This window comes from Oncorhynchus keta, chromosome 8 (assembly GCF_023373465.1).
Source record: "Oncorhynchus keta strain PuntledgeMale-10-30-2019 chromosome 8, Oket_V2, whole genome shotgun sequence".
NCBI lineage: Eukaryota > Metazoa > Chordata > Actinopteri > Salmoniformes > Salmonidae > Oncorhynchus > Oncorhynchus keta.
In genome coordinates, this window is record NC_068428.1 from 13,546,285 (window position 1) to 13,574,211 (window position 27,927).

At 43.7% G+C, this 27,927-nt stretch overlaps 3 protein-coding genes across 11 annotated transcripts in view; 1 reads left to right on the plus strand and 2 right to left on the minus strand.

The window, feature by feature from the left end:
- rev3l (REV3 like, DNA directed polymerase zeta catalytic subunit) overlaps window positions 1–2,309 on the plus strand; it is a 61,482-nt gene extending 59,173 nt beyond the window's left edge. For all 5 annotated transcript variants that reach the window (XM_035774666.2, XM_035774668.2, XM_035774667.2 and 2 more), the window contains one exon: window positions 1,117–2,309. In XM_035774666.2, coding sequence (XP_035630559.1) covers window positions 1,117–1,263 — 147 coding nt within the window. In that variant the 3' untranslated portion in view covers window positions 1,264–2,309. The remainder of the gene's footprint in view (window positions 1–1,116) is intronic.
- Window positions 1,942–9,282, minus strand: mfsd4b (major facilitator superfamily domain containing 4B). Its single transcript, XM_035774669.2, has 4 exons — window positions 8,382–9,282; window positions 6,897–7,065; window positions 6,320–6,436; window positions 1,942–6,202 (listed from the first exon to the last, which is right to left on the minus strand). Exons 1-4 carry the CDS (start codon window positions 8,673–8,675, stop codon window positions 4,785–4,787), a joined length of 1,998 nt encoding a protein of 665 aa, XP_035630562.1. The 5' UTR covers window positions 8,676–9,282; the 3' UTR covers window positions 1,942–4,784.
- Window positions 9,283–11,430: 2,148 nt separating this feature from the next.
- slc16a10 (solute carrier family 16 member 10) overlaps window positions 11,431–27,927 on the minus strand; it is a 61,409-nt gene continuing 44,912 nt past the window's right edge. For all 5 annotated transcript variants that reach the window (XM_035774287.2, XM_052523495.1, XM_052523493.1 and 2 more), the window contains 3 exons: window positions 16,665–16,808; window positions 16,176–16,404; window positions 11,431–15,038 (listed from right to left, as the gene is read on the minus strand). In XM_035774287.2, the coding sequence (XP_035630180.2) occupies window positions 14,797–15,038; window positions 16,176–16,404; window positions 16,665–16,808 (615 nt within the window). In that variant the 3' untranslated portion in view covers window positions 11,431–14,796. The remainder of the gene's footprint in view (window positions 15,039–16,175; window positions 16,405–16,664; window positions 16,809–27,927) is intronic.

Sequence of the window (27,927 nt, forward strand, 5' to 3'; positions counted from 1 at the left end):
ACATTGGCAGTAGAATGGCCTCACTGAAGAGCTCAGTGACTTTCAACGTGGCACCATCATAGGATGTCACCTTTCAACAAGTCAGTTCGGCACATTTCTGCGCTGCTGGAGCTGCTCCGGTCAACTGTACATGCTGCTGTTGTGTAGTGGAAACTTCTGGGAGCAACAACAGCTCAGTGGTAGGCCACACAAGCTCACAGAATGGGACTGGAGAGTGTTGTAGCGAGTAGCAATCGTCTGTCCTTAGTTGCAACACTCACTACCCAGTTCCAATCTGCCTCTGGAAGCAAATCCAGCACAAGAACTGTTCGAGAGCTTCATGAAATGGGTTTCCATGGCCGAGCAATCGCACACAAGCCTAAGATCACCATGCGCAATGCCAAAAAGTTTGGTGGAGGAGGAATAATGGTCCGGGGCTGTTTTTCTAGGCCCCTTATTTACAGTGAAGGGAAATCTTATTGCTAGTGGCATTCTAGACAATTCTGTGCTTCCAACGTTGTGGCAACAGTTTGAGGAAGGCCCTTTTCCTGTTTCAGCATGACAATGCCCCCTTGCACAAAGCTAGGTCCATACAGAAATGGTTTGTCGATCGGTGTAGAAGAACTCGACTGGCCTGCACAGAGCCGACCTCAACCCCATCGAGCACCTTTGGGATGAATTTGAAAGCTGACTGCAGGCCAGGCCTGAATGCCCAACATCAGTGCCCGACCCCACTAAGGCTCTTGTGGCTGAAGTCCCCACAGCAATGTTCCAACATCTAGTGGAAAATCTTCCCAGAAGAGTGGAGGGAGGATGTTATAGCAGCAGGATGGGGGGTGCAATGAGATGTTCGATGAGCAAGTGTCCACATACTTATACTTTTGGTCATGTAGTGTACCACAAGCTGATGCTGAGTAGTCTCCAAGCACTGTCTGCATTTGAGTTTTAGAGAGTCAGAGTACAGTGAGATGGAAATCGAGCTAAGCTTAGAGTTGTATTTTTAGCCCTATCATGTAATATTAGAGGGATAGTTCACTCCAACTGGTTGGTGAGGTTCTGTAGCTAGAGCAGAAGCTATAAAGATTCATCAGTGTTTAAACTCCATTAACCAATCAACCTGTTTTCCATTTGGTCCAGATCTGTCGGAACTGCAGCGGCAGTGCGGAGCGGCAGGTTCCGTGTGTGTCTCTGGACTGTCCGGTGCTCTACAAGCTGTCCCGGGTCAACAGACAGCTCACCAAGGCCCCCTACCTCCGACAGCTCCTGGAGCAGTTTGGATTGTGAACGGCCCCTGTGGCCCACTGCGCAGCACAGCTACTCTGGTGCTAAAACCAACGCTGTCTCATCCAGCCGTGTTTCCCTGTCTTTTCCTTTTTAAATGGTGCTTTGATTGAACCCCGTTGGGTTTTCATGTTGTCCCGTTGTTATTTGTTATACAAGTATTTCTGCTCTAAGTGCAGACTGGCTGGGTTTGGGCCTCCTGAAGGAGACGAGGGAGTGGTTTTCAAGGGCTCGTTCTCCCTCGCTCACTGTGTCTTCATTAGCTGCTATTGGTTGGTTGTGATTGAAGCTGATGTTTTTTTTCTTTCTTCAGGATGGATGGAGATATAGTCTCTTCTGTATCATAAAGATGGCATTAACTCTTGACCGAAGAGGCCCCTACCGTTTTTATTTTGTAGGCGCTGTAGCAATTTGTAAATGCAAGACTTAAAAAGTCTGAACAGTATTTCTAAGGAGCTCCTTACGACGCAAAGGTTGACTAAAGAAAACACTGTTTAACTACATTTCCCTTTTTTATATCAAATACAATCTTTGGTAAATAGTTCTTGTAAAAGTGCCCATTTGAATTATCTGTGCATCGGCATTAAAAAATGAAAACAAATCAACTAGTTTTTATGCATTCTGTTTGTGTGCCATTTTGTCTCTTTTAGCCTCAATTTGTCAGTTATGAAAAAGCATATTATCATTATACCCTGAGGCACTAATGCCTATAAAAAGAGGATGGGGGAGTATTCATTTCAGTTTTTACTTCTGGGACTGTTGCAATACTGTATTTTGATAATTTATGGCAAGAGTATATATTATTTCCTTGTGCATATTTGTTTTGTACACATTTCTAATGCTTTCTCCATGTTAAAACAGCATATGCCATCTACCCATGTCAAGATGGATTATATTATTTCCCAAACAACTATACACAGGATCTGTGTATTTGTATAAATGTAAATGTACAACAAAAAATATGAAGGAAGTGTTTCTTGCTTTGTTTTTAATGGACATTGCTGTGGGTGGAGGTTGAAGATTGATATAATAAAACTCAATGTATTAAATTCTCTAGTCTTTGTGTTTTAGTATTTTTCATGGCTTTGATTTGTTTTAATAGAAACATTCAAACGTGATCAACTTTAACAAAGATCACACATCTGTATGGAAAAACTACAGATTACTAGAAAATTCATCACAGCACAAGACTTAAATAAAAAAAATGTTTACAGAAAAGTGAGAGAAAAAAACATGCTGTGTTCATGTGCTATCGGAAACTCGGGAACCTCTGAGATAAAAAATGAATGTAACTTATTTCTGTAGTGGTTCCCACTGGGCATACACTGGTTGAATCATCATTTCCACGTCATTTTAATTCAATTCTGTTGAACCAATATGGAATAGATATTGGCCGCCCCCAGGTGGTAAGGGTAGGTAACAACACATCCGCCACGCTGATCATCAACACATGTGCCCCTAAGGGGTGGGTTCTTAATCCTCTCCTGTACTCCCTGTTCACTCATGACTGCACGGCCAGGCACGACTCCATCACCATTAAGTTTGCAGATGACACAACATTGGTAGGCCTGATCACCGACAACGACGAGACAGCCTATAGGGAGGTCAGAGACCTGGCCGTGTGGTGCCAGGACAACCTCTCCCTCAACGTGATCAAGACAAAGGAGGATTGTGGACTACAGGAAAAGGACGGAGCACACCCCTATTCTCATCGACGGGGCTGTAGTGGAGCAGATTGAGAGCTTCAAGTTCCTTGGCGTCCACAACACCAACAAACTAACATGGTACAAGCACACCAAGACAGTCGTGAAGAGGTCACAACAAAACCTATTCCCCCTCAGGAGACTGAAAAGATTTGACATGGGTCCTCAAAAGGTTCTACAGCTGCACCATCGAGAGCATCCTGACTGGTTGCATCACTGCCTGGTATGGCAAAGGCTCGGCCTCTGACTGCAAGGCACTACAGAGGTTGGGGTGTACAGCCCAGTTCATCACTGGGGCCACGCTTCCTGCCATTCAGGACCTTTACACCAGGCGGTGTCAGAGGGAGACCCTAAAAATTGTCAAAGACTCCAGCCACCCTATTCCTAGACTGTTCTCTCTGCTTGCAAGCGATACCGGCGCACAAAGTCTAGGTCCAAGAGGCTTCTAAACAGCTTCTACCCTCAAGCCATAAGATTCCTGAACATCTAATTAAACTGCATTGTTGGTTAGGGGCTCGCAAGTAAGCATTTCACTGTAAGGTCTACACTTGTTGTATTCGGCGCATGTGACTAATACAATTTGATTTGATTTTACATCTTTGCCCAGAGGCTTGATTCTGATACTTTCTAAGTGGGAAACTCGGGAACATCTTTCTACAACGAGTTAGCAAGTCTAACATGTTTGAGTTGCCAAGTTCCAACTAGCACGTGAATGCGACATATATTCAAACAAAGGTCTGACAAAAACAAAATTATTCAAAATTCCTATCTTTAACGGCTGATAATTCAAATATTTACTAAATATAAATATGACAAAGAAAATGACATCTTTAGGATATCTAAAGGAAAAAAACGTTTAGTGTTGCACTCCTGTGAAATCACTCATGTAACTGTTATAATTTATTACCAGCAACAGTGGCAAGGGGTCTTAATGTTTAAACAAATCCCATTTCCACCACAGCATACAGCTTCAAATGATGTAGTAGACATAAGCTGTGTAAGAGTGGGGTAAATTATATTGCACTGTAAATCTAGTATCAAACATTTACATGTGTGTTAAACTAAACAGGTCCGATTACAGTCACGGACAATCAGACATCAACAAGTTTTTCTGAAGAGAGCCATGGCTCTTCTAGAATACAGTAACGTCTTTAAAGCACTTGGAGTAATGGCGCATTTCTCAGACTAGAGCCCTTAGGCCGGTATTCATTCCGATCGCACTTCGTGACAATGGACAATTTAAGGGTAATTTCGACATATGCAGCATTGACTGTAAACGTGGTCTCTGAACGCAAGGAAATTGCCTTTAAAAAGGTACATTGCAGACAAAGCACGATCGGATGCAATCCTGGCTTTAGGATTGAATCCCGGCCTTACTGTTAATCCGATTGAATCGCGGGCTCCCAGGCAGAGTGTCAGAGGTGGAACTGCATTAGAGCTGTCAAATCCACAAGTGGCTCCCGGCATTATACCTAAAGCGGATATTGCCATTGGCTGCACGTAGTCACATTAAGAGAAATCCCATGCAGCTTGTTTACAAGTTGTTTAGTGGAATGTGAGATATAAATCTACACTTCGATTAGGTTGATAGACATCCTAATTTTGTTTAATGATTTTACATTTGAGCGTCATTATTTCTACATAATCTACACTTTCTCGTTCTGGACTTCTAACATGATTGGGACGAGTATGGCTTCGTGACAATGACCATGAGAGCAGCAGCTCCGATTTGACAGCTCTAATGCAGATACACCACCAAAACACCAGCTATGGGGGTGTCGGCAATCGCCGGTTAATGCTTGATCTGACTGAATCTAGCCCCTAATCTCTCTTCTGCCGGTCCAGGGAACGCAGCAGTTTCCGTCTGGGTGAGTCTCCCTGGAGAGAGATAGAGTCTGAGAAATAGGCCCCAACTGTTGGCTCTAGGGACTGGAGAGTAGCGGGGACAGATGTGGCAGTGGTGTCCCCTGATGTCCCAGAAACATCAGGTGGTGGAAGCCCTTTGTTAGGAGATGACAACGCTTTATTAGGAGATAAAGAGAGCGCTTTGCTCGGAGAAGAGAGCGCCGCTTTATTAGGAGAGATCATAAGGCTGGCGTCATCCATCTCGATGACCTCGAAGTCGGCATCATTCCACTGGTCGGCCTCGTCATCCTGCTTCTGTTCCCGCTGCTGCTCCTGCTCCTCTTCCTCATCATTGGCGCCCGAGTCCAGCAAGGCTTGGCGGTACTCGCTGTCGTCAGGCTCCATGTGGCTCCTGGTGCGAGGTGTCCTGCCGGGGCCGCTGGGGGACGAGGCCAGCCAGAACATGAAGGGGAAGAGGATGGAGGTGATGGTGGCGGTGCCCAGGGCCAGGTACATTAGCAAGGGCTGATCATGGATCCTTCCCAGTAGGAAGCCCACCAGGGCGGGCAGCACCATCTCCCCCAGGGCCGCCCCCACCACGAACACCGCAGCAGAGCGCCCGGTCACCGTGGTGTACTGCTCCACCCAGGAGATCCCACTGGGGAAAGTGGTCGACATGGAGGCACCATAGACACCAGTGCAGACCCACAGGGCCACCCTGTTGCTGTTGAAGAGGGTGAGGAACAGGGAGGACAGGGTGCAGCCCACCAGGCTCAGTAGAATCATGGTGCCTGGGTGCATGCAGGTCGCAAAGAAGATGGCCAAGCCCCGGCCGGCAGCAAACGTTCCCCAGAACAGGGAGTTGAGCCCTGCTGCCTGGGCCTCGTCCATATGAATGTAATCCTTAGCGTAGGTGAAGATAAAGGAGCCGTACGCCACCTCGGCCCCCACGTACCAGAAGAAGAAGACAAAGAGCATAGCGATGAGTGCGTTGTGGTGCTTGGACACCAGGGGTTTCCCTGAGGGGGTCTGGGCCCTGCCACTAGAGGGGCTGTGGCGGGCGTAAAGGATGAAGAAGACGAGGGAGACGAACAGGATGAAACCACCGATCACAACGTAGGCCCACATGGACTTGAGGGTGCTGCTACTGTGGACGAAGCGAATAACCGTAGGAGAGGACACAGTTTGGGGCACGTGGTCTGTGACAGATGGGGAGGTGGAGTTTGCCACCGAGGCTTCCATGCTGCTGTTTGTAGCCACGTCCAGGTCCGTTCCAAACAGCAGCTTGGCGATGATGGGCGAGGCGAAGGCCCCAGCAGCGAAGCTGAAGTGCAAGGCCTGCATGTGGGGGCCAGCCTGATCCCCCCACGTCTGCAGGATCAGGACATTACCGCCTACCAGAGAGGACAGTAAACAGCGTCAGAGACATTCACTGACTACCACTTCTTGTACTGTGTGCAGTAGATACATATTTACTGTCTTAAAGATAAAGACTGTGAGATTAACTGCACCTGTATCTAGAAAGCCCATGGAAACTCCAATACTGGACATCAGGGCAGTGAGGAGAAGGGCCGTCTTAGAGAAAGGGATGGCAAACATCCCAAACGCTGTGACCAGCATGGAGAGGCCTGTGGAGAAGATACAGTGTTAGGAGGAGTGGGGTGTATTCAACCAGCATGCACCATATAAAAGTCATGATCACCCACAAAAACAACCATTGGCATTCTTTGACAAGCAAAGGTGGTGCATTCACTGTGCTTACTGTATACTAATATAATAATAACAACAACAACAAATGCATACTGTATACTAATATAATACTAATATTAATAATAATAAATGCCATTTAGCAGACGGTTTCAACCAAAGCGACTTACAATCATGCATGTATACATATTTCGTATGGGTGGCCTGGGCGGGAATCAAACGTATGATCCTGGCATAGCTAGCGCCATACTCTATGAACTCATAGCCTCACAGGACCACAATAATATCTTAGAGGTTAAATGTAATGTTTTTCAGAGCCAATGAACACCATGTATTTGTATTTTAGTTAAGTCTAGGTATATTTTAGTCTGTTAGACATACCCAGCAGCAGATGGCTGTTCATGCAGTCAAAGAGAATCCCGGACAACACAGAGCCGCCTATATAGCCCATCGAGCGGCCTACGAAGATGTAGGAGATGTTGCTGATGTTCTGGTTGACGTTGATGGCAAGGTCTTGAAATGTGGGGCCTAAGACAGAGATACTCATCCCCTGGAACACATACATAATAAACTAGTACACTGTACTACAGGCAAGTATAAGTAAGTGCATATCTCAGAGCTTTCTCCAAGTTCTTAGGCAAACAGTGGTAGCGTCTAGGGCCATCATCATATTCTAGGATACATTTTTCTAGGATACATACAGTAATATTCTAAGGGTATTTTGAACTTTATTTGTGGCAGCCAATGTTAAATAATATAAAGTGTGACATTTTGGGGTTTTATTTCCCTTTCGGGAAGGCGGCAGTTATTCGAAATTGTACCTTTGGACAGGTGCCAAAAAGTAAAAGCTTAATTAATTAACCCCGATAGGATTGGTGGGTTCCCCGCGGGACGGTTGAGCTCACGTAGGCTAATGTGATTAGCATGAGGTTGTAAGTAACAACAAAAAAATCCCAGGACAGAGACATATCTGATATTGGCAGAAAGCTTCAATTCTTGTTAATTTAACTGCACTGTCCAATTTACAGTAGCTATTACAGTGAAACATACCATGCTATTGTGTGAGGAGAATGCACAGTTATGAACTTGAAAATGTATTAATAAACCAATTAGGCACATTTGGGCATTCTTGATACAAGATTTTGAACAGAAATGCAATGGTTCATTCGATCAGTCATTTCAAAGATGTTACAAAAAAAATACAAAAATGTATTTGTATTATCTTTTACCAAATCTAATGTTATATTCTCCTACATTCATTTCACATTTTCACAAACTTCAATGTGTTTGCTTTCAAATGGTATCAAGAATATGCTTATTATTGCTTCAGGTCCTAATCTACAGGCAGTTGGATTTGGATATGTCATTTTTGGCGAAACTTTGAAGGGAAAAAAGGGGTGGAACCTTTTAAACCTGTTCTGAAGTTGAAGAGCTAGTTTTACAGCCATGAAATGCAAATCCGGTTCATTCAGAATATATCCCTAACAAACGCTCATTTTACCTGAGAATAAGAAAGTAACCATTTTCTTAATATATGCCACTAACCACAATCACATAACTAATGAACAAATGAATGAATCTTGGAAATGCTAGATATTATCGAATGGGAATAGGAATAGTTACTGACCATGTGAGACTCATGTAAAATTAGATGAAGCTTTAAAACACGTACAGAAAACCTGTATTTTAGTTTTAGTGAAGATATGGTGATAGAGAAACAACCAGAACAATAATGTCCATGTAAAACAAACCATGCAATAAAACCAGAGACCCTATTAAATTCTCAGATATAAAAGGTACATATGATGACAGAATGGTTCCAATTCAGTCCCTTTGCCTGGCCTAATCAAAAGCATTCATCATTACCAGGCCGAGGAATGACGCACAGAGCGCTAAGGTGATCATCCAGCTGCTGCAGCCTCCAGAACCGCTGGCCCTGCCACCTCCATCGATGATTTCAACCTCATCATCGAACTCTGAATTCGAACTTCTCTTCCTCCCTTTCATTACACTCTTCAGCCCTCGTCTCGTGTCTTTCCTCTTGTCAAACAGAGTATCTTCCTCTTGGTCATCGTTATCATCATCATCATCCTCCTCCATTCTAGCGAAACGAACATGCTTCTTTTTAGCAACAGGATCTCTAGCGGCCGAGGCAGACATGGTCGAGCTGTCAAATTATGGCTAACGTCTTTGTCTGAATCCTGCTAGTTGGCAATATTGACAAGTTTGCGCCAGCGCAGTTGGTAAACAAACGACGCGCACTGACCGGGTGCGCCTTCAGTGAACGACACGTTCTGAAATCCTACTCTGTTATAGAGATAAATAGTAATGGCGTCTTTTTGTATGCACCAACTCCGCCATGGTTCGTTGTACAAAATGAATGGAGTTTTTGTAGGGTTTTTGGATAAATGCCGAAAAATAAGGTATGTGGTAAACACAGGTTTAGGATATATTATTCGTTTTGTTCAGCTAACGTCACTTTTTTGAGCATTTTTAAGCGTTTATGAAGAAGGAAAAAAGCACATAAAAGTCTTCATAATTTTTAAAGGTCATATTAACTGACTGATATTATCTCATAGAACAAAACGTATAGGATCTCCTAAACCTGTGCTAACCTCAGACTTTATTTTCCGCCTTTACACCAAAACCATATTCTTTCCTCATTCATTTTCCCCATGTGAATGGCTGAATGAGCCAGAGGTAACGGATTTCCGTTTCTTAGGACTACAAGTTGGCGAGGTCGATTTACCCCTTCGGTTCTGTCATCCGGGAGAATGGTGGCTGCGGGTAATATGCCGCGTTCAGATGCTAGCCAGAACTAGGAAACTCGTTAATTTCTGACTTGGTAACTGGTTGTAGTTATACGAAATTCCTAGTTTTTCGGCTGGTATGTGAAAGCGGCAAAAGCCTAATACCACAGTGAGACAGATATCTCACCGGATGTATAAATGTGAAGCATCCGCTTAGCGTTTCCACTCATTACCAAATGAGGTAGTGAGAGGAAGCTCACTGGCCGGCAGTAGGAGAAGATGGAACGAGATGGATTTTGGCTGACATTCTGCACATATTCTCATAGATGAAACATTTGATCTCAATACAGTTTTCTGTTCCTAAAACTACAATACTACCGAGTGAACAAAGTTTTGTAGACTTTGCAATTTAAAAAAAAATCGCGTTGTTTAGGAGTACAATGGTGAATCGAGCACATGCGCACTTCAGAGGACGCGTTCCCCAACGGAAATATGCAGATATCTGCTAGAACGCGCCAATAGGATCTCGCTAGCTCGTGCTTGGCTCTGCCCACCTATCTGGTTCTGCCCACTATGACGAATTTGTTCCCATTGGAAACGACAGTCTTGTTGTCCATCTTGGTTCATTTATACAAATCTTTGCTTCTACGATGTGGTTCCATGGATGATTGGCTCAACTGACGCGTGAGCGTATAGGAAGTAGTAGTCGTATGATCGAAATTGTCGTCGGAAACAAGGACCTCTAGAGGTTATAATAGAAATGACGTTTTCCTTACGAATATTTTGCAAGAAAAGGTCCTTATACTTGTAAGAATGTCTACATTTACTGAAAATGTCTTCACATCTTCTGAAGATTGCCCTTCTATACAAATTGTATTTGTCACATGTGCAGAATACAACAGGTGTACCGTGAAATGCTTACTTACAAAGCACTTAACTATTTTCTTAACTTGCATTGTTTGGTTAAGAAAACATTTACTAAATAAACTAAAGGAAAAATAAATGTATACAAGTAACACAAAATAACAATAACGAGGCAATATACATGGGGTACAGAGTCAGTGGCTGAGGTAATTTGTACATGTAGGTAGGGGTAAAGTGACTATACATAGATAATAAACAGCAAGTAGCAGCAGTATAAAAAAAGGCGCGGGGGGTCAATCCGGGTGACCATTTAATTAATTGTTCAGCAGTCTTATGGCTTAGGGGTAGAAGCTGTTAAGGAGCCTTTTAGGACCTAGACTTGGCGCTCATGTACCGACTGCTTGCCGTGCGGTAGCAGAGAGAACAATCCATGACTTAGGTGACTGGAGTCTTTGACCATTTTTTGTGCCTTCCTCTGACACCTCCTAATATATAGGTCCCGGATGGCAGGAAGCTTGGCCCCAGTGATGTACTGGGCCGTACGCACTTCCCTCTGTAGCGCCTTAGGGTCGGATGCCGAGCAGTTGCCATACCAAGCGGTGATGCAACCAGTCAGAATGCTCTCGATGTATAACTTATTGAGAATCTGGGAACTCATGCCAAATCTTTTCAGTCTCCGGAGGTGGAAAAGGTGTTGTCGTGCCTTCTTCACAACTGTCTTGGTGTGTTTGGACCATAATAGTTTGTTGGTGATGTGGACACCAAGGAACTTGAAACTCTCAACCCACTCTACTACAGCCCCGTCGATGTGAAACGGGGGCGTGTTCGGCCCTCCTTTTCTTGTAGTCCACGATCAGCTCCTTTGTCTTACTCACGTTGAGTGGTTGGGGTCCTGGCACCACACTGCCAGGTCTCTGACCTCCCTATAGCCTGCCTCATCGTTGTCGGTGATCAGGCCTACCACCGTTGTGTCGTCAGCAAATTTAATGGTGTTGGAGTCGTGCTTGGCCACGCAGATTGGCCATCTATACTTGCTGGCTTGCTTTGGCAAGAGTCTGACTTCCCTGTATGACAGACGTGTGAGAAACATGTGTTAAGAGGAAGGATGGTCCAGTATTGACATTGGATTACAGCAAACACTTTGTTTTTCCAGTGTGTGTACATGCATAAAGTAGCTTAAATAAACCAGGCCCTATAGGTTGAGAGACATTGTTAGGCTCAAATTAGGAGGTATAATTTTCCCATGATGCAACTGGAGAGTGATGAAGAGAAACTCAAGAAAAAAACTAACATACCCTTACTTTGTTAAAAATGTACTTTAATTTCAGTTGTACATAGTACCATGACATATTACATATCATACAATCAAATTAAAACATTAAATAATGCAAGAAAATTATGAAGGCAATTAGAAAAGCAATCAAATGAAATAACTACATAAAGCAAAGAGATTTTAATGATCAGCAATATAAAGTGTATTTGAAAGACATTTATATATATTGTATCTGTAAAGAAATACATATAGTGTAAAGAAATAAACTGTGAACAACAAAATGAGAGAAGAACAATGCACATAACATGGGGTGAAAGCCACAAAGTTGAGATTTTTTGTGACATTACAGTGTGGTAGAACTCTAGTTGCATTAGGCATAGATATACACTCGGAATTACACCTGTGAAGAGCAAAAGAGTTTGAATAAAATCTATATATAACCTGCATATGTAACTAGAAACATGCTCATTGAATCATTTCAAACAATATGCTGTTGAATTTAGACTTTAGACACTAAACAAAAAATATAACATGCATAAACTAAATCTTTAAATTCTCTTCATAGGATCTAAAATACTGGGACATTCCCAAAAGGTGACAAACTTCTTTGGATGCCAAGGAATTAATTCAGTACGAGATAATGTAATGAATAATTACTAAAGATGTGTATGGCAAAGAGGTATCTCAGTAAAAGCTCCAGGGTACAATTTCAGGAATTTCTATTACTTGAGAAATTACCTGAGGCTTTCATCGGTGAATTGTGCAACTGCGTATGTCTAGGATGTAAAGTAAGAATAATAATATAGCAATTATAACTAAAATATGAACTTTGGTTAGAAAAACGAAACAAAAAATGTATCCGAAACATTCCTTGTGACATGGGTATTATCTAATTCTCACATCGATAGAAAAAAATACTACATCTAAACTGGAAATTCAAAGCATTAAAAAAAAAAACAGATCATTCCCAAAGCAAGATTTAAGTTCAAGATAGCAACTTTTTCTCAGAATTAATCATTTTATTTTAATTTCCCTGGTCACAAAATTCCACCGAAGTACCGTACTTCTCAGACAAACACTTTTCTGTAGTACAGATAGGCAGCAATCCCGTTCAGAGCAAACAGTGATGGCTAGGAAGCCGGAAGACACTTTTACAGAGTCTCTCCTAATGTTTGGATATCGACTGTATAAAGACACACAGTGGAAGGGAAATATTGCCCAAACAACACGCGATGGTCATGTTTCGTAATGGTTTGAACTGAAAGCCTCGTTCTGTCCTGCAAATACTGTGTAGGACAAAACACTAGAAATTTGCATGACATCCGAGGTAGATTGTGTCACAAGTCTTGCCTTGGTGAAACCAATGACCTACAGAGCTGGATAGTTTGGATTTTGATAAGTTATGACTTTTCTGCGTGCTTAGTGGTCAAGGGATTGTCGAGTCAAAATCCTACTCTGTAAAAGTTGTGGGTCTTCAAGTTCTCCAAGAGCAATCTTTATAATTATCAATGATTGTTGAAATTCAGGAGGGTGATTTGAAACATAACATGTTTGAAAGGCCTAATAAACTATCCTGAGGGTGGTGCTTTGGCAAATAGTATTGACCATAGACAATCAGCCATTTTCTTTACATTTCAAGGGCACACCCAAAATAATCAATACAAAAGGTTGTTTTGGTCTTCAAAACGTCAAATAATATGAGAAAGGAAAGCACCAATTAATTATGGCATGACATCAGCCGCTAAACAAATTCTAGAAAAAAATAAATACAAATATGAAAAATATCATTAAAACAAATATATTTTTCCTAATAAAAGGCTAATGAACTGAGCACACATAGTCAATGGTTAACTTGACTAATGGTCACATTTGTCAATGATTTCATATCAAATTACATTTGAAATATGGTGGACAGAGTGAGCCTACTACAATTAGAAGATATGAAAATATAACATTGGTTTACTAGCCTATATGTGCTGGACAAAATACTGCCATCAACAATCGAAAATCTATTCATAATTCATTCATCTCCGTTTCATGTCAATTACTCCTCATATATAATCAACAGTGACGTTCATCCTTTACTCACGTTGCATAGTCAGACAAGCAGACGTTCCGTTTGAGAATCCTGTTCTGAGCCGCTATAAACTAATGATTACAAAATGACAATGGTGGTTCTGGTTCAAAAACACTGAAAAGGATTCTCAGGCACTGTGTACGGCGCATTCAAGTTCTACTGTATCAGAGATACTAACGACTGAACACGGCTTCAGGTAAAGTCAGGCTTATTTCAGGTCCAGAGTACTGCAGCCTTGAGATGACGTTTCATATTTCATGGGTGGGACGCTGTAATTGTGTTTCAAGCTGCTCCCTTGAGATGCTCAAGCACCTTCAAGGTGACCTTAAACTAAGACAATAGTAAGCCCTACAACCACTAGGAACTAACTACCTCCCCACCCATTATCTCATAAAGCACTTCTTTGAAGTGATATTGTATGGTCAGGTCATACCTCATTACTCACAAATTCACAATCTTGGCATGTTTTAAGAGAGTATCAATCCCCCACAGATCACTCTGTGCTATAAACAGAAAAGGATTGACTTTTAAAAAGCAGCTGTCCCCCCCAGTTAAATTCTACTTAGCGGTAGATTCTTTGTTATACTGTTGTCAAGACAAGCAACATCTGTGTCCCAAACACACTTTACTTACCTATACTACTTATGGGATAATTTGATTTATTTTTTATTTTTAGATATATTACAGTTTCTTTTACCATATATGGTTAATTATATGTCCCTAGCGTTTCTTGGAAATATATATTTAAATCTAGTTTGTTTTTCTTTTCAAAATTCTGCAAAGCCTAAAAACTATATTCAAGCTTGTATTGAACATTTCTCGGCAATGCCCTTAAAAAAAAAAATGCACATTGAAAACGAGGGAATTTTCTAGCGAGGCTGGCCACTGCTTATTCTCATGTAAATAAGTAGTTGCAGACTTCAAAGAGCACCCAAGTAAAGTGTGCGTTCCCTTGTAAGAAATATTAAAATAAGTGAGATTCTCATTTTCCATTTTAACCTTCAAGTTAATTCAACAGCTGCAAGATTGGAAAACAATCAGATGCATAGCTCTTCAAGATCACCTTCATGTTCAATTGTGTTTGTTGAGTATCTATGAGTATCTATGTGTAACTGATATGTAGTATTACTTCAGCATTTGCCCCACATTCTCCTGCAAAAGCAGCTATTAAAATATTGTTTACACATACACAGGTCAATACATATTTAATCTATACTTGTTTCATATAAAAATACGATAAATCAGCAGTTCCAAGTTCCTGCGAGTGAATATGAATATGTCAAGATGCATCTGTGTTTTGAGTGTGTTTTGGGAGACTTAGATGACAGATTCAGGGGTTGCGGTCTTCACTGCTAGTGCATCTCCCTGACCCCCACTGTTCCTCTTGAACTCCAGCATCTGCTCCTGGGTGCCATCTTTGGCTGCCTCCTCCTGCTCTCTCCTGATACGCCTAGCCTCCACCCAGGGGATCAGACACAGCACAGCCCCACCGACGATAGGCGGGATACCAGCCAAATAGAAGGCCACGTCATAACTCCCCAGCCTGTCCCTCAGGAACCCTAGAGAGAGAGACATAATGGATGAACGAGTCCCAGATATTTATCATTTTGTGTCCTAAAGACAAGGAACAACCCCCACAGGTCAGCAATAGCATGCCTCAGTCCTGAGTCCATAACCCCATAACTTCAAACCACAGTGAACACCTTTATTTGGTCCTTTCAGATATAAAACAAAAAAGGTAGGCTTATCTGAGCTGGGACAGAGTGATACCAAGTACCCACTGGGCAGAGACGTCAGTTCAACGTCTAGTTTTGATTTAGATTTGGTTGAGTTGTCAACTAATGGGAATTCACAGTGAAAATTAAATAAACCCCCAAATGCCCTTATGTTGATGATGTTTTGCAAATCCAATCAGTTTTCCACAAGGATTCAACATACATCGTTTTGGTTGAAATTACATGAAAACAACATTGATTCAACCAGCTTTTGCCCAGTGGTAGTGGGTTAGTGTATACCCACTCTTTTAATACAAAGAGCTGATTATTACTGGCTAGTGAAGATAGAGTGGATTGGGGTCAGGGCTATTTAGGCCCCTCTGTCTGACCCCCCCCGTTGTGGATTGTGGTTTCCTTCCCTTAACATCACTAGGTTGCATGACTTCCTGCATTCCCTGCTTCTACCACCCGGTGTCCCTCTCTTCCTGGAATGCTAGTCTATTTCAGAGAAAAAACCTGATGCCTTTTTTTTTGTAATACAGTGCAAACAGGTTGCACATGACTCATGTGGATATGAATGATATCCAAATTAGAACGAGATTAACATAAATGGACATCTGTGCAGTCAACATTCCAGTGGTGAAATGTATGCATCTTCCACAAGGTATAGAACTTCATACACAAGTATCATATTCACAAGATAATGTCTCTACTCATTTCAAGTTGTAATTGTAGAAGGTGCAAAGTTGCCATGTTCTGAATCGATTTCTTTAGGTTCCTTTGTGTATGGTAGAGTATGCAGTGTTTCACTTTCACAGTTGCACAGAAACACCAGGTGGAACCAGAGGTTTATAGAAAAACAACTAAAGCTCAGAATCATACTCCAGGGAGAAATGTTTTACAGCGTCAAGCTAAATGCTAATATCTTTCAAACAGATGCCATCTCAGACGCGGCTCACCGGCTTGACTGCTTAACTGTACCTGCAATAGGAGGCCCCACGGTCATGGGCACAGACATCATGCCCAGCAGGAAGCCAATGGCCTGGGACACGTTCTGAGAGCCCACCAGCTCGAAGGCGATGGGGGCCATGATGCAGATGAAACAGCCGTCGAACAGGCCCATGAGCAGACACACCGCGATCAGCCCCCCGAACACATGACACAGAGGGATCATCATGGACATCACGCCGATGACCATAAACGAAGACACCTGGGCGGGAGGAGACCGGAGGGGATGTCAGAGAGGTGACATGAATGTGATGCACACAGCAGCATTGCTTCTTTGCATTAAATCAGAGTAATGGTTATGACATGGGGTTCAGGCTACATCTGAAAGGACACCCTAAATTCTACACATAGTAGACTATGGAGAGTGGGGTGTCATCGGGCCAGAAGTAGTGCCCTATATGGGGAATAGGGCATCTTAGACCTAGTCATGACCTGTGCAAGACCGAGGTTAGTAGACTTTACCTGCAGGTAGACTTTGTTAACCCCCTGTACGTAGTCAGCCACCCGGCCGAAGATGAGGCGGCCCACGCCGGACGTGACGCCGATGCACATGAGCAGAACCTCCTTGTTGGCGTCTTCTCCGAAGCGCTCCTCAACATGCTTCATCTATGGGACAGACGCAAAGGACACAAGCGTCTCGTCAGTACTCAGTCACATCAGAACACAGCTGCCACATGCACTTATGGCCGAATCAAATGGCACGTCTAGTGGATAACAGACACAAAAGGCTAGTAGATGCTTACAATTGATCACTTTCTAGACGTCATAAGAGCGATGGTAAGATATATGGAACATAGAACAATGGTCTTGGCACATTGTGTTCAATGTGCTATATGGAGGATCTACATGTTTGAGAGAGTATACAGTATGTGTTTGTAGTTGTGAGTGGGGGGGGGGGGCGCAGTCTCCTCATATCAAAGTGGAATTATGTTTTTAGAAAAGTTAACAAAATTGAATAAAAAACTTACAAGCAGAAATGTCTGGAGTCAATAAGTATTCAACCCAATTTTTATGGCAAGCCTATATAAGTTCCGCAGTAAAAATGTGTTTAACAGGTCACATAATAAGTTGCATGGACTCACTGTGCAATAATAGCGTTTCACATGTTTCTGAATGACTACCTCATATCTATAAGGTCCCTTAGTCGGGCAGTGAATTTATAACACAGATTCAGCCAAAGACCAGGGAGGGTTTCCAATGCCTTGCGAAGGGCGCCTATTGGTAGATGGGTACATTTAAAAAAATAATAAAAAGCAGACATTGAATATCCTTTTGAACATACTGAAATTATTAATGACACTGGATGGTGTATCGATACACCCAGCCACTACAAAGATACAGGCGTCCTTCCTAACTCAGTTGCCACAGAGGAAGGAAACCGCTCAGGGATTTCATCATGAGGCCAATGCTGACTTTAAAACAGTTAATAGTTTAATGGCTGTGATAGGAGAAGACTGATGGATCAACAACATTGTAGTTTCTCCACAACACTAACCTAAATGACAGAGCGAAAATGGAAGCCTGTACAGAAAACAAATCATCCAAAACATGTATCCTGTCTTCAACAAGGCACTAAAGTAAAACTGGATAAAATGTGGCAAAGAAATTCACTTTGTCCTGAATACAAAGCATTATGTTTGGGGCAAATTCAACACAACACATTACTGAGTACCACTCTTCAAATGTTCAAGCATGGTGGTGGCTGTGTCATGTTATGGGTATGCTTGTCATCGGCAAGGCCTAGGGAGTTTGTTTTGTTGATAAAAAGAAAAACGGGAGAGCAAAATTCTAGAGGAAAACATGGTTCAGTCTGCTTTCCAACAGACACTGGGAGTGTGGTGCCTGGAAAACAACTCACTCAACATCAACAAAACAAAAAGGAGATGATCGTGGACTTCAGGACACAGCGGAGGGTGCACCCCCTATCTACAGCGACAGGACCGCAGTGGAGAAGGTGGAAAGCGTCAAGCTCCTTGACGTACACGTCACTGACAAACTGAAATGGACCACCCACACCGACAGTGTGGTGAAGAAGGCGCAACAGAGCTTCTTCAACCTCAGGAGGCTATATAAATTTGTCTCGTCACCTAAAACCCTCTAACTTTTACAGATGCACAATTGAAAGCATCCTTTTTTATTTATTTTTATTTTTTATTTATTTCACCTTTATTTAACCAGGTAGGCTAGTTGAGAACAAGTTCTCATTTGCAACTGCGACCTGGCCAAGATAAAGCATAGCAGTGTGAACAGACAACACAGAGTTACACATGGAGTAAACAATTAGCAAGTCAATAACACAGTAGAAAAAAATGGGCAGTCTATATACAATGTGTGCAAAAGGCATGAGGAGGTAGGCGAATAATACAATTTTGCAGATTAACACTGGAGTGATAAATGATCAGATGGGCATGTACAGGTAGAGATATTGGTGTGCAAAAGAGCAGAAAAGTAAATAAATAAAAACAGTATAAAAACAGTATGGGAATGAGGTAGGTGAAAAAGGGTGAGCTATTTACCTATAGACTATGTACAGCTGCAGCGATCGGTTAGCTGCTCGGATAGCTGATGTTTGAAGTTGGTGAGGGAGATAAAAGTCTCCAACTTCAGCGATTTTTGCAATTCGTTCCAGTCACAGGCAGCAGAGTACTGGAACGAAAGGCGGCCAAATGAGGTGTTGGCTTTAGGGATGATCAGTGAGATACACCTGCTGGAGCGCGTGCTACGGATGGGTGTTGCCATCGTGACCAGTGAACTGAGATAAGGCGGAGCTTTACCTAGCATGGACTTGTAGATGACCTGAGCCAGTGGGTCTGGCGACGAATATGTAGTGAGGGCCAGCCGACTAGAGCATACAAGTCGCAGTGGTGGGTGGTATAAGGTGCTTTAGTGATAAAACGGATGGCACTGTGATAGACTGCATCCAGTTTGCTGAGTAGAGTGTTGGAAGCCATTTTGTAGATGACATCGCCGAAGTCGAGGATCGGTAGGATAGTCAGTTTTACTAGGGTAAGCTTGGCAGCGTGAGTGAAGGAGGCTTTGTTGCGGAATAGAAAGCCGACTCTGGATTTGATTTTTGATTGGAGATGTTTGATGTGAGTCTGGAAGGAGAGTTTGCAGTCTAGCCAGACACCTAGGTACTTATAGATGTCCACATATTCAAGGTTGGAACCATCCAGGGTGGTGATGCTAGTCGGGCATGCGGGTGCAGGCAGCGATCGGTTGAAAAGCATGCATTTGGTTTTACTCGCGTTTAAGAGCAGTTGGAGGCCACGGAAGGAGTGCTGTATGGCATTGAAGCTCGTTTGGAGGTTTGATAGCACAGTGTCCAATGACGGGCCGAAAGTATATAGAATGGTGTCGTCTGCGTAGAGGTGGATCAGGGAATCGCCCGCAGCAAGAGCAACATCATTGATATATACAGAGAAAATAGTCGGCCCGAGAATTGAACCCTGTGGCACCCCATAGAGACTGCCAGAGGACCGGACAGCATGCCCTCTGATTTGACACACTGAACTCTGTCTGCAAAGTAATTGGTGAACCAGGCAAGGCAGTCATCCGAAAAACCGAGGCTGTTGAGTCTGCCGATAAGAATTTGGTGATTGACAGAGTCGAAAGCCTTGGCGAGGTCGATGAAGACGGCTGCACAGTACTGTCTTTTATCGATGGCGGTTATGATATCATTTAGTACCTTGAGTGTGGCTGAGGTGCACCCGTGACCGGCTCGGAAACCAGATTGCACAGCGGAGAAGGTACGGTGGGATTCGAGATGGTCAGTGACCTGTTTGTTGACTTGGCTTTCAAGACCTTAGATAGGCAGGGCAGGATGGATATAGGTCTATAGCAGTTTGGGTCCAGGGTGTCTCCCCTTTGAAGAGGGGGATGACTGCGGCAGCTTTCAATCCTTGGGGATCTCAGACGATATGAAAGAGAGGTTGAACAGGCTGGTAATAGGGGTTGCGACAATGGCGGCAGATAGTTTCAGAAATAGCGGGTCCAGATTGTCAAGCCCAGCTGATTTGTACGGGTCCAGGTTTTGCAGCTCTTTCAGAACATCTGCTATCTGGATTTGGGTAAAGGAGAACCTGGAGAGGCTTGGGTGAGGAACTACGGGGGGCGGAGCTGTTGGCCGAGGTTGGAGTAGCCAGGCGGAAGGCATGGCCAGCCGTTGAGAAGTGCTTATTGAAGTTTTCGATAATCATGGATTTATCGGTGGAGACCGTGTTTCCTAGCCTCAGTGCAGTGGGCAGCTGGGAGGAGGTGCTCTTGTTCTCCATGGACTTCACAGTGTCCCAGAACTTTTTGGAGTTGGAGCTACAGGAAGCAAACTTCTGCCTGAAGAAGCTGGCCTTAGCTTTCCTGACTGACTGCGTGTATTGGTTCCTGACTTCCCTGAACAGTTGCATATCACGGGGCTATTCGATGCTATTGCAGTCCGCCACAGGATGTTTTTGTGCTGGTCGAGGGCAGTCAGGTCTGGAGTGAACCAAGGGCTGTATCTGTTCTTGGTTCTGCATTTTTTGAACGGAGCATGCTTATCCAAAATGGTGAGGAAGTTACTTTTAAAGAATGACCAGGCATCCTCAACTGACGGGATGAGGTCAATGTCCTTCCAGGATACACGGGCCAGGTCGATTAGAAAGGCCTGCTCACAGAAGTGTTTTAGGGAGCGTTTGACAGTGATGAGGGGTGGTCGTTTGACTGCGGCTCCGTGGCGGATACAGGCGATGAGGCAGTGATCGCTGAGATCCTGGTTGAAGACAGCGGAGGTATATTTGGAGGGCCAGTTGGTCAGGATGACGTCTATGAGGGTGCCCTTGTTTACAGAGTTAGGGTTGTACCTGGTGGGTTCCTTGATGATTTGCGTGAGATTGAGGGCATCTAGCTTAGATTGTAGGACCTCTCGGGCTGCATCCCCGCCTGGTATGGGAAATGCACCTCCCGCAACCGCAAGGCTCTCCAGAGGGTCTGCCCAACGCATTACCGGAGTCAAACGACCCACCCTCCAGGACACCTAAAGCATCTGAAGACCAAAAAGATCATCAAGGACATCAACCACCCGAGCCACTGCCCGTTCCCCCCGCTATCATCCAGAAGCCGAGGTCAGTACAGGTGCATCAAAGCTGGGACCGAGAGACTGAAAAACAGCCATCACTAGCACAATAGAGGATGCTGCCTATAGGCAGAGACTAGAAATTACTGGCCATTCTAAGGAATGGAACACTAGTCACTTTAATAATGTTTACATACAGTTGAAGTCAGAAGTTTACAAACACTTAGGTTGGAGTGATTAAAACTTGTTTTTCAACCACTCCAAAACATTTCTTGTTAACAAACTATAGTTTTGGGAAGTCGGTTAAGACATCTACTTTGTGCATGACACAAGTAATCTTTCCAACAATTGTTTACAGACAGACCATTTCACTGTATCACAATTCCAGTGGGTCAGAAGTTTACATACACTAAGTTGCCTGTGCCTTTAAACATCTTGGAAAATTCCAGAAAATGTCATCATGGCTTTAGAAGCTTCTGATAGGCTAATTGACATAATTTGAGTCATTTGGAGGTGCACCTGTGGATGTATTTCAAGGCCTACCTTCAAACTCAGTGCCTCTTTGCTTGACATTATGGGAAAATCAAAAGTCAAGTCTGGTTCATCCTTGGGAGTCATTTCCAAACGCCTAAAGGTACGACGTTCATCTGTACAAACAACAGCATGCAAGTATAAACACCATGGGACCACGCAGCCATCAAACCGCTCAGGAAGGAGATGCGTTCGGTCTCCTAGAGGTGAACGTACTTTGGTGCGAAAAGTGCCAATCAATCCCAGAACAACATCAAAGGAGCTTCTGAAGATGCTGGCGGAAACCGGTACAAAGGGATCTATATCCACAGTAAAACGAGTCCTATATCGACATAACCTGAAAGGCCGCTTAGCAAAGAAGAAGCCACTGCTCCAAAATAGCCATAAAAAAGCCAGACTACGGTTTCCAACTGCACATGGGGGACAAAGATCATACTTTTTGAAGAAATGTCCTGTGGTCTGATGAAACAAAAATAGAACTGTTTAGCCATAATGACAATTGTTATGTTTGGAGGAAAAAGGGGGATGCTTGCAAGCCGAAGAACACCATCCCAGCCGTGAAGCACGGGGGTGGCAGCATCATGTTGTGGGGGTGTTTTGCTGCAGGAGGGATCGGTGCACTTCACAAAATAGATGGCATCATGAGAAAGGAAAATTGTGGATATATTGAAGCAACATCTCAAGACATCAGTCAGGACGTTAAAGCTTGGTCGCAAATGGGTCTTCCAAATGGACAATGACCCCAAGCATACTTCCAAAGTTGTGGCAAAATGGCTTAAGGACAACAAAGCCAAGGTATTGGAGTGGCCAGCACAAAGCCCTGATCTCAATCCTATAGAAAATGTGTGGGCAGAACTGAAAAAGCATGTGAGAGCAAGGAGGCCTACAAACCTGACTCAGTTACACCAACTGTCAGGAGGAATGGGCCAAAATTCACCCAACTTTTTGTGGAAAGCTTGTGGAAGGCTACCCGAAACATTTGACCCAAGTTAAACAATTTAAAGGCAATGCTACCAAATACTAATTTGAGTATATGTAAACTTCTGAACCACTGGGAATGTGATGAAAGAAATAAAAGCTGAAATAAATCACTCTACTATTATTCTGACATTTCACATTCTTAAAATAAAAGTGGTGATCCTAACTGACCTAAGACAGGGAATTTGTATGAGGATTAAATGTCAGGAATTGTGAAAACCTGAGCTTAAATGTATTTGGCTAAGGTGTATGTAAACTTCCGACTTCAACTGTATTCTATACGGTTCTATGGTATCTTAGTCCTAGCATGTCGCGACACCCGCAATAACATCTGCTAATCACGTGTATGGGACCAATAAAACTTGATTTGATTAACTAAATTCAGCGGGACGATAACCTAAACACAATGCCAAATATACACTGGAGCTGCTTACCAGGACTACTGCCTTTTGACGCAAATTGTCTTGAAAATCTGTGGCAAGACTTAAATGGCTGTCTAGCAGTGATAAACAACTAACTTGACGGAGCTTGAAGATTAAATTTTTTTTTTTTCTTAATTCGTTATTGTACAATCCAGGTGTGGAAAGCTCTTACAGACTTACCCAGAAAGACTAACAGCTGTAATTACTACCAAAGGTGATTCAAACTTGTATTGACTCAGGGGGAATACTCATGTCAATGAGATATGTATATTACATTTTCAATAAAATGTGCAAACATTTCTAAAAACACGTTTACACTTTGTTATTATGGGGTATTAATATGCAGATGGCTGAGAACAAAATCCATGAAATCAATTTAAAAATCAGGCTGTAAACAACAAAATGTGGCATAAGGAGTATGAATATTTTTTGAAGGCACCAAGTACTCACACCACTGAGTGAATGCTTTGTAGAAGCACCTTTAGCAGCAATTACAGCTTTGAGTCTTCCATCTCAGCCAAGGAACTCTGTATTTCGGCCAAAGTGGTCATTGGGTTCTTAGTAACCTCCCCGAACAAGGTCCTTCTTGCCCGGTCGCTCAGTTTGCCTAGAGCAGGCAGCCCCGTCCGACCGGAGTCTGGGTAGTTCCATATTTTTTTTCTCCCCATTTCCCAATGATAGAGACCATTGCGCTCTTGGAAACTTTCAACACTCTAGAAATAGTTTAATACCCTTCCCCAGATACAGTGGGAAGAACAAGTATTTGATACACTGCCAATTTTGCAGGTATTAATATAATAATAATAATATATGCCATTTATCAGACGCTTTTATCCAAAGCGACTTACAGTCATGTGTGCATACATTCTACGTATGGGTGGTCCCGGGGATCGAACCCACTACCCTGGCGTTACAAGCGCCATGCTCTACCAACTGAGCTACAGAAGGACCTCGACCTCCTACCTACAAAGCATGTAGAGGTCTGTAATTTTTTATCATAGGTACACTTCAACTGTGAGAGACGGAATTTAAAACAAAAATCACATTGTATGATTTTTAAGTCATTAATTTGCATTTTATTGCATGACATAAGTATTTGATCACCTACCAACCAGTAAGAATTCCAGCTCTCACAAACCTGTTAGTTTTTCTTTAAGCCCTCCTGTTCTCCACTCATTACCTGTATTAACTGCACCTGTTTGAACTCGTTACCTGAATAAAAGACACCTGTCCACACACTCAAACAGACTCCAACCTCTCTCACCTCGTGGGGCATCTATGATCATGAGAAAGGTGAGGGATCAGCCCGGAACTACACGGCAGGACCTGGTCAATGACTTGAAGAAAGCTGGGACCACAGTCTCAAAGAAAACCATTAGTAACACACTACGCCGTCATGGATTAAAATCCTGCAGCGCACGCAAGGTCCCCCTGCTCAAGCCAGCTCATGTCCAGGCCCGTCTGAAGTTTGCCAATGACCATCTGGATGATCCAGGGGAGGAATGGGAGAAGGTCATGTGGTCTGATGAGACAAAAATATAGCTTTTTGGTCTAAATTCCACTCGCCGTGTTTGGAGTAAGAAGAAGGATGAGTACAACCAAGAACACTATCCCAACCGTGAAGCATGGAGGTGGAAACATCATTCTTTGGGGATGCTTTTCTGCAAAGGGGACAGGACGACTGCACCGTATTGAGGGGAGGATGGATGGGGCCATGTATCGCAAGATCTTGGCCAACAACCTCCTTCCCTCAGTAAGAGCATTGAAGATGTGTCGTAGATGGGTCTTCCAGCATGACAACGACCCGAAACACACAGCCAGGGCAACTAAGGAGTGGCTCCATAAGAAGCATCTCAAGGTCCTGGAGTGGCCTAGCCAGTCTCCAGACCTGAACCCAATAGAAAATCTTTGGAGGGAGCTGAAAGTCCGTATTGCCCAGCGACAGCCCCGAAACCTGAAGGATCTGGAGAAGGTCTGTATGGAGGAGTGGGCCAAAATCCCTGCTGCAGTGTGTGCAAACCTGGTCAAGAACTACAGGGAACGTATGATCTCTGTAATTGCAAACAAAGGTTTCTATACCAAATATTAAGTTCTGCTTTTCTGATGTATCAAATACTTATGTCATGCAATAAAATGCAAATTAATTACTTAAAAATCATGTGATTTTCTGGAATTTTGTTTTAGATTCAGTCTCTCACAGTTGAAGTGTACCTATGATAAAAAATTAGACCTCTACATGCTTTGTAAGTAGGAAAACCTGCAAAATCGGCAGTGTATCAAGTACTTGTTCTCCCCACTGTATATGCTTTAATCACAATTCTATCTCGGAGATCTACGGTCAGTTCCTTGGACTTCATGGTATAGTTTTTGCTCTGACATGCAATTCTGTGATATTTAATGGCAGTTGGCATCCAAAATGTTGCATTACTGCCTCCAACTGAACTATAGTATAGATATATTACACTGTGATACAAAATGAGAAAGGGGAACCGGGAAAATAAATAAATAAAATACATTTGAATTACCCCACCAACTAACCCTATATACTCAAAACCCATCACCTTGTGGCCTCCCGAGTGGCGCAGTGATCTAAGGCACTGCATCGCAGTGCTTGAGGCGTCACTACAGACCCGGGTTTGATCCTGGGCTATGTCATAACCGGCCGTGACCGGGAGTCTCATCGGGCGGTGCATAATTGGCCCAGCGTGGTCCAGGTTAGGAGAGGGTTTGGTGGAGAGGGCTTTACTTGGCTCATCGCACTCTAGTGACTCCTTGTGGCGGGCCTGGCGCCTGCAAGCTGACTTCAGTCATCAGTTGAGCTGTGTTTCCTCCGACATATTGATGCAGCTGGTATCCAGGTTAAGCGGGCAGGTATTAAGGACCAAACCCTCCCCTAACCTGGACGACCTGGGCCAATTGAGCGCCGACCTATGGGACTCCCGGGAGTGAAGCTGCAACACTGCAATGCTGTGCCATAGACCTCTGCGCCACTCGGGAGGCCAACGCCCGCGCCCTCTGATCAGAAGAAACTACAAACAAATATCAAAGTCCACTACAGGTTACCTTAACAGATTCAATTTATCATGTCCATTGATGTCAGGCTCGGGTTCAGAGTTCTTCACCACACCTTCCACCTTACTTAACTCTCCCTCATTCACTTCCATTTAACCTCCAGAACTTGGTCTGATACACAGCTCACTGTTTGCACTTGACACCAATCTTCTTCAACACCCCATCTCCACTTTTAAATCACCATCCTCCTCAAATTTAAATCCAACTCTGCTTTCCTCATTCTCTGCCACCTCTTATTTTCCTCCATTCCTCCTCAGCAATCCACCTCAGTATCCCTGTGCCAATATTCCTCTTCTCCCATCTTTGCTTGCGGCCCGATGGCATCCCAGAGCAACTGTATCTCAAAACGCTCCCGCCCGGTCTGTCTCTTCCCGCGGCATGAGTCCTCGATCAGAGGCCCTACACAGGATACATTTAAAACCACTATGGATGGCGCTTGACAAAGCCCAAGGGATACCTGCAATAATGTCACAGTAATCGCTAACATGCGCTGTCAACTGTAGGACCTTATATAGACAGGTGTTTCTTTTTAAAATGTCCAATCAATTGAATTGGCTACAGGTGGACTCTAACTTGGATGCACCCGAGCTCAATTTGGAGTGTCATAGCAAATGGGGTGGGAATACTTATCTAAATGAGATATTTCTGTATTTAATTTTCAAAAACAAATATTTTCACTGTTGTTATGGGGTTGTGTGTGTGTAGATGGTGAGAAAAAATATATACTGCATTTACATTTTGAATTCAGGCTGTAACAACAAAATGTGCAATAAGTCAAGGGGTATGAATACATTCTGAAGGCATTGTATACCTATATAATATTTATAGCAGCCACTGCAACTCCTTCTGCTCAATTCACAGGCAAAGTGAAAGCACCATCGCAACTATTGTGGGCTGCATAGTTGCGGTCGTAATGTATCAGAGCATGTGAAATGCGGCCCAGATGTCGATTCCAGGCCTCTGCCGGTCCCTCCTACACGGGAGCACCAATCGGTGTGGCCCAGAGCTGGGGAGGCTGCCTGGGAGGCCCCGGCCTGGTACCTGGATCCCTGCCAGTAGCTGCAGCCTCCAAGGACACCAACACCACATCCAAACCCCTTCCTGCTGCGTCCCAGTCAAAGAGCCTCTATCCCACCTTCAGTCTGGTTTCACGAGGATATAGTACTACAGCCCACAGACAACATTCCTCCAGTCCACAGCGTGTCCCACTCCCTGCTGGCTCAGACGCCAGGCCTGCTGTGCTTGGCCATTATACTACCCAGCAACACCTAGCCCTTAAATACTGCTAGGGCACCTGCTCTCAGGCTCACTTGCCTTTTACTTACTGGCCAGTGGGCACCATCCCTCCCTATCAACCACAACCTTGGGGGATGTTGACTCTTCCAAATGCCACCCTATTCCCTATGTAGTGCACTACTTCTACTAGAGCACTAGGGGACCCTGGTAGTGAATATATAGGGGATAGGCTGGCATTTGGGCCGTGTCCCCGTCTGTGATCGCGTATTCTAGTATGTAGGCCTAACTACGTGACCTACTGCTTACCGACGTACCACCCACCAGGTGTCCCAGGAACATCCCACCCTCCTTAAATAAACACCCACACTGACCAGCAAACAATAAACAACCAAGGCACACAAACAACAGCGCCAGTGAACGCTGACGCACGTGCATG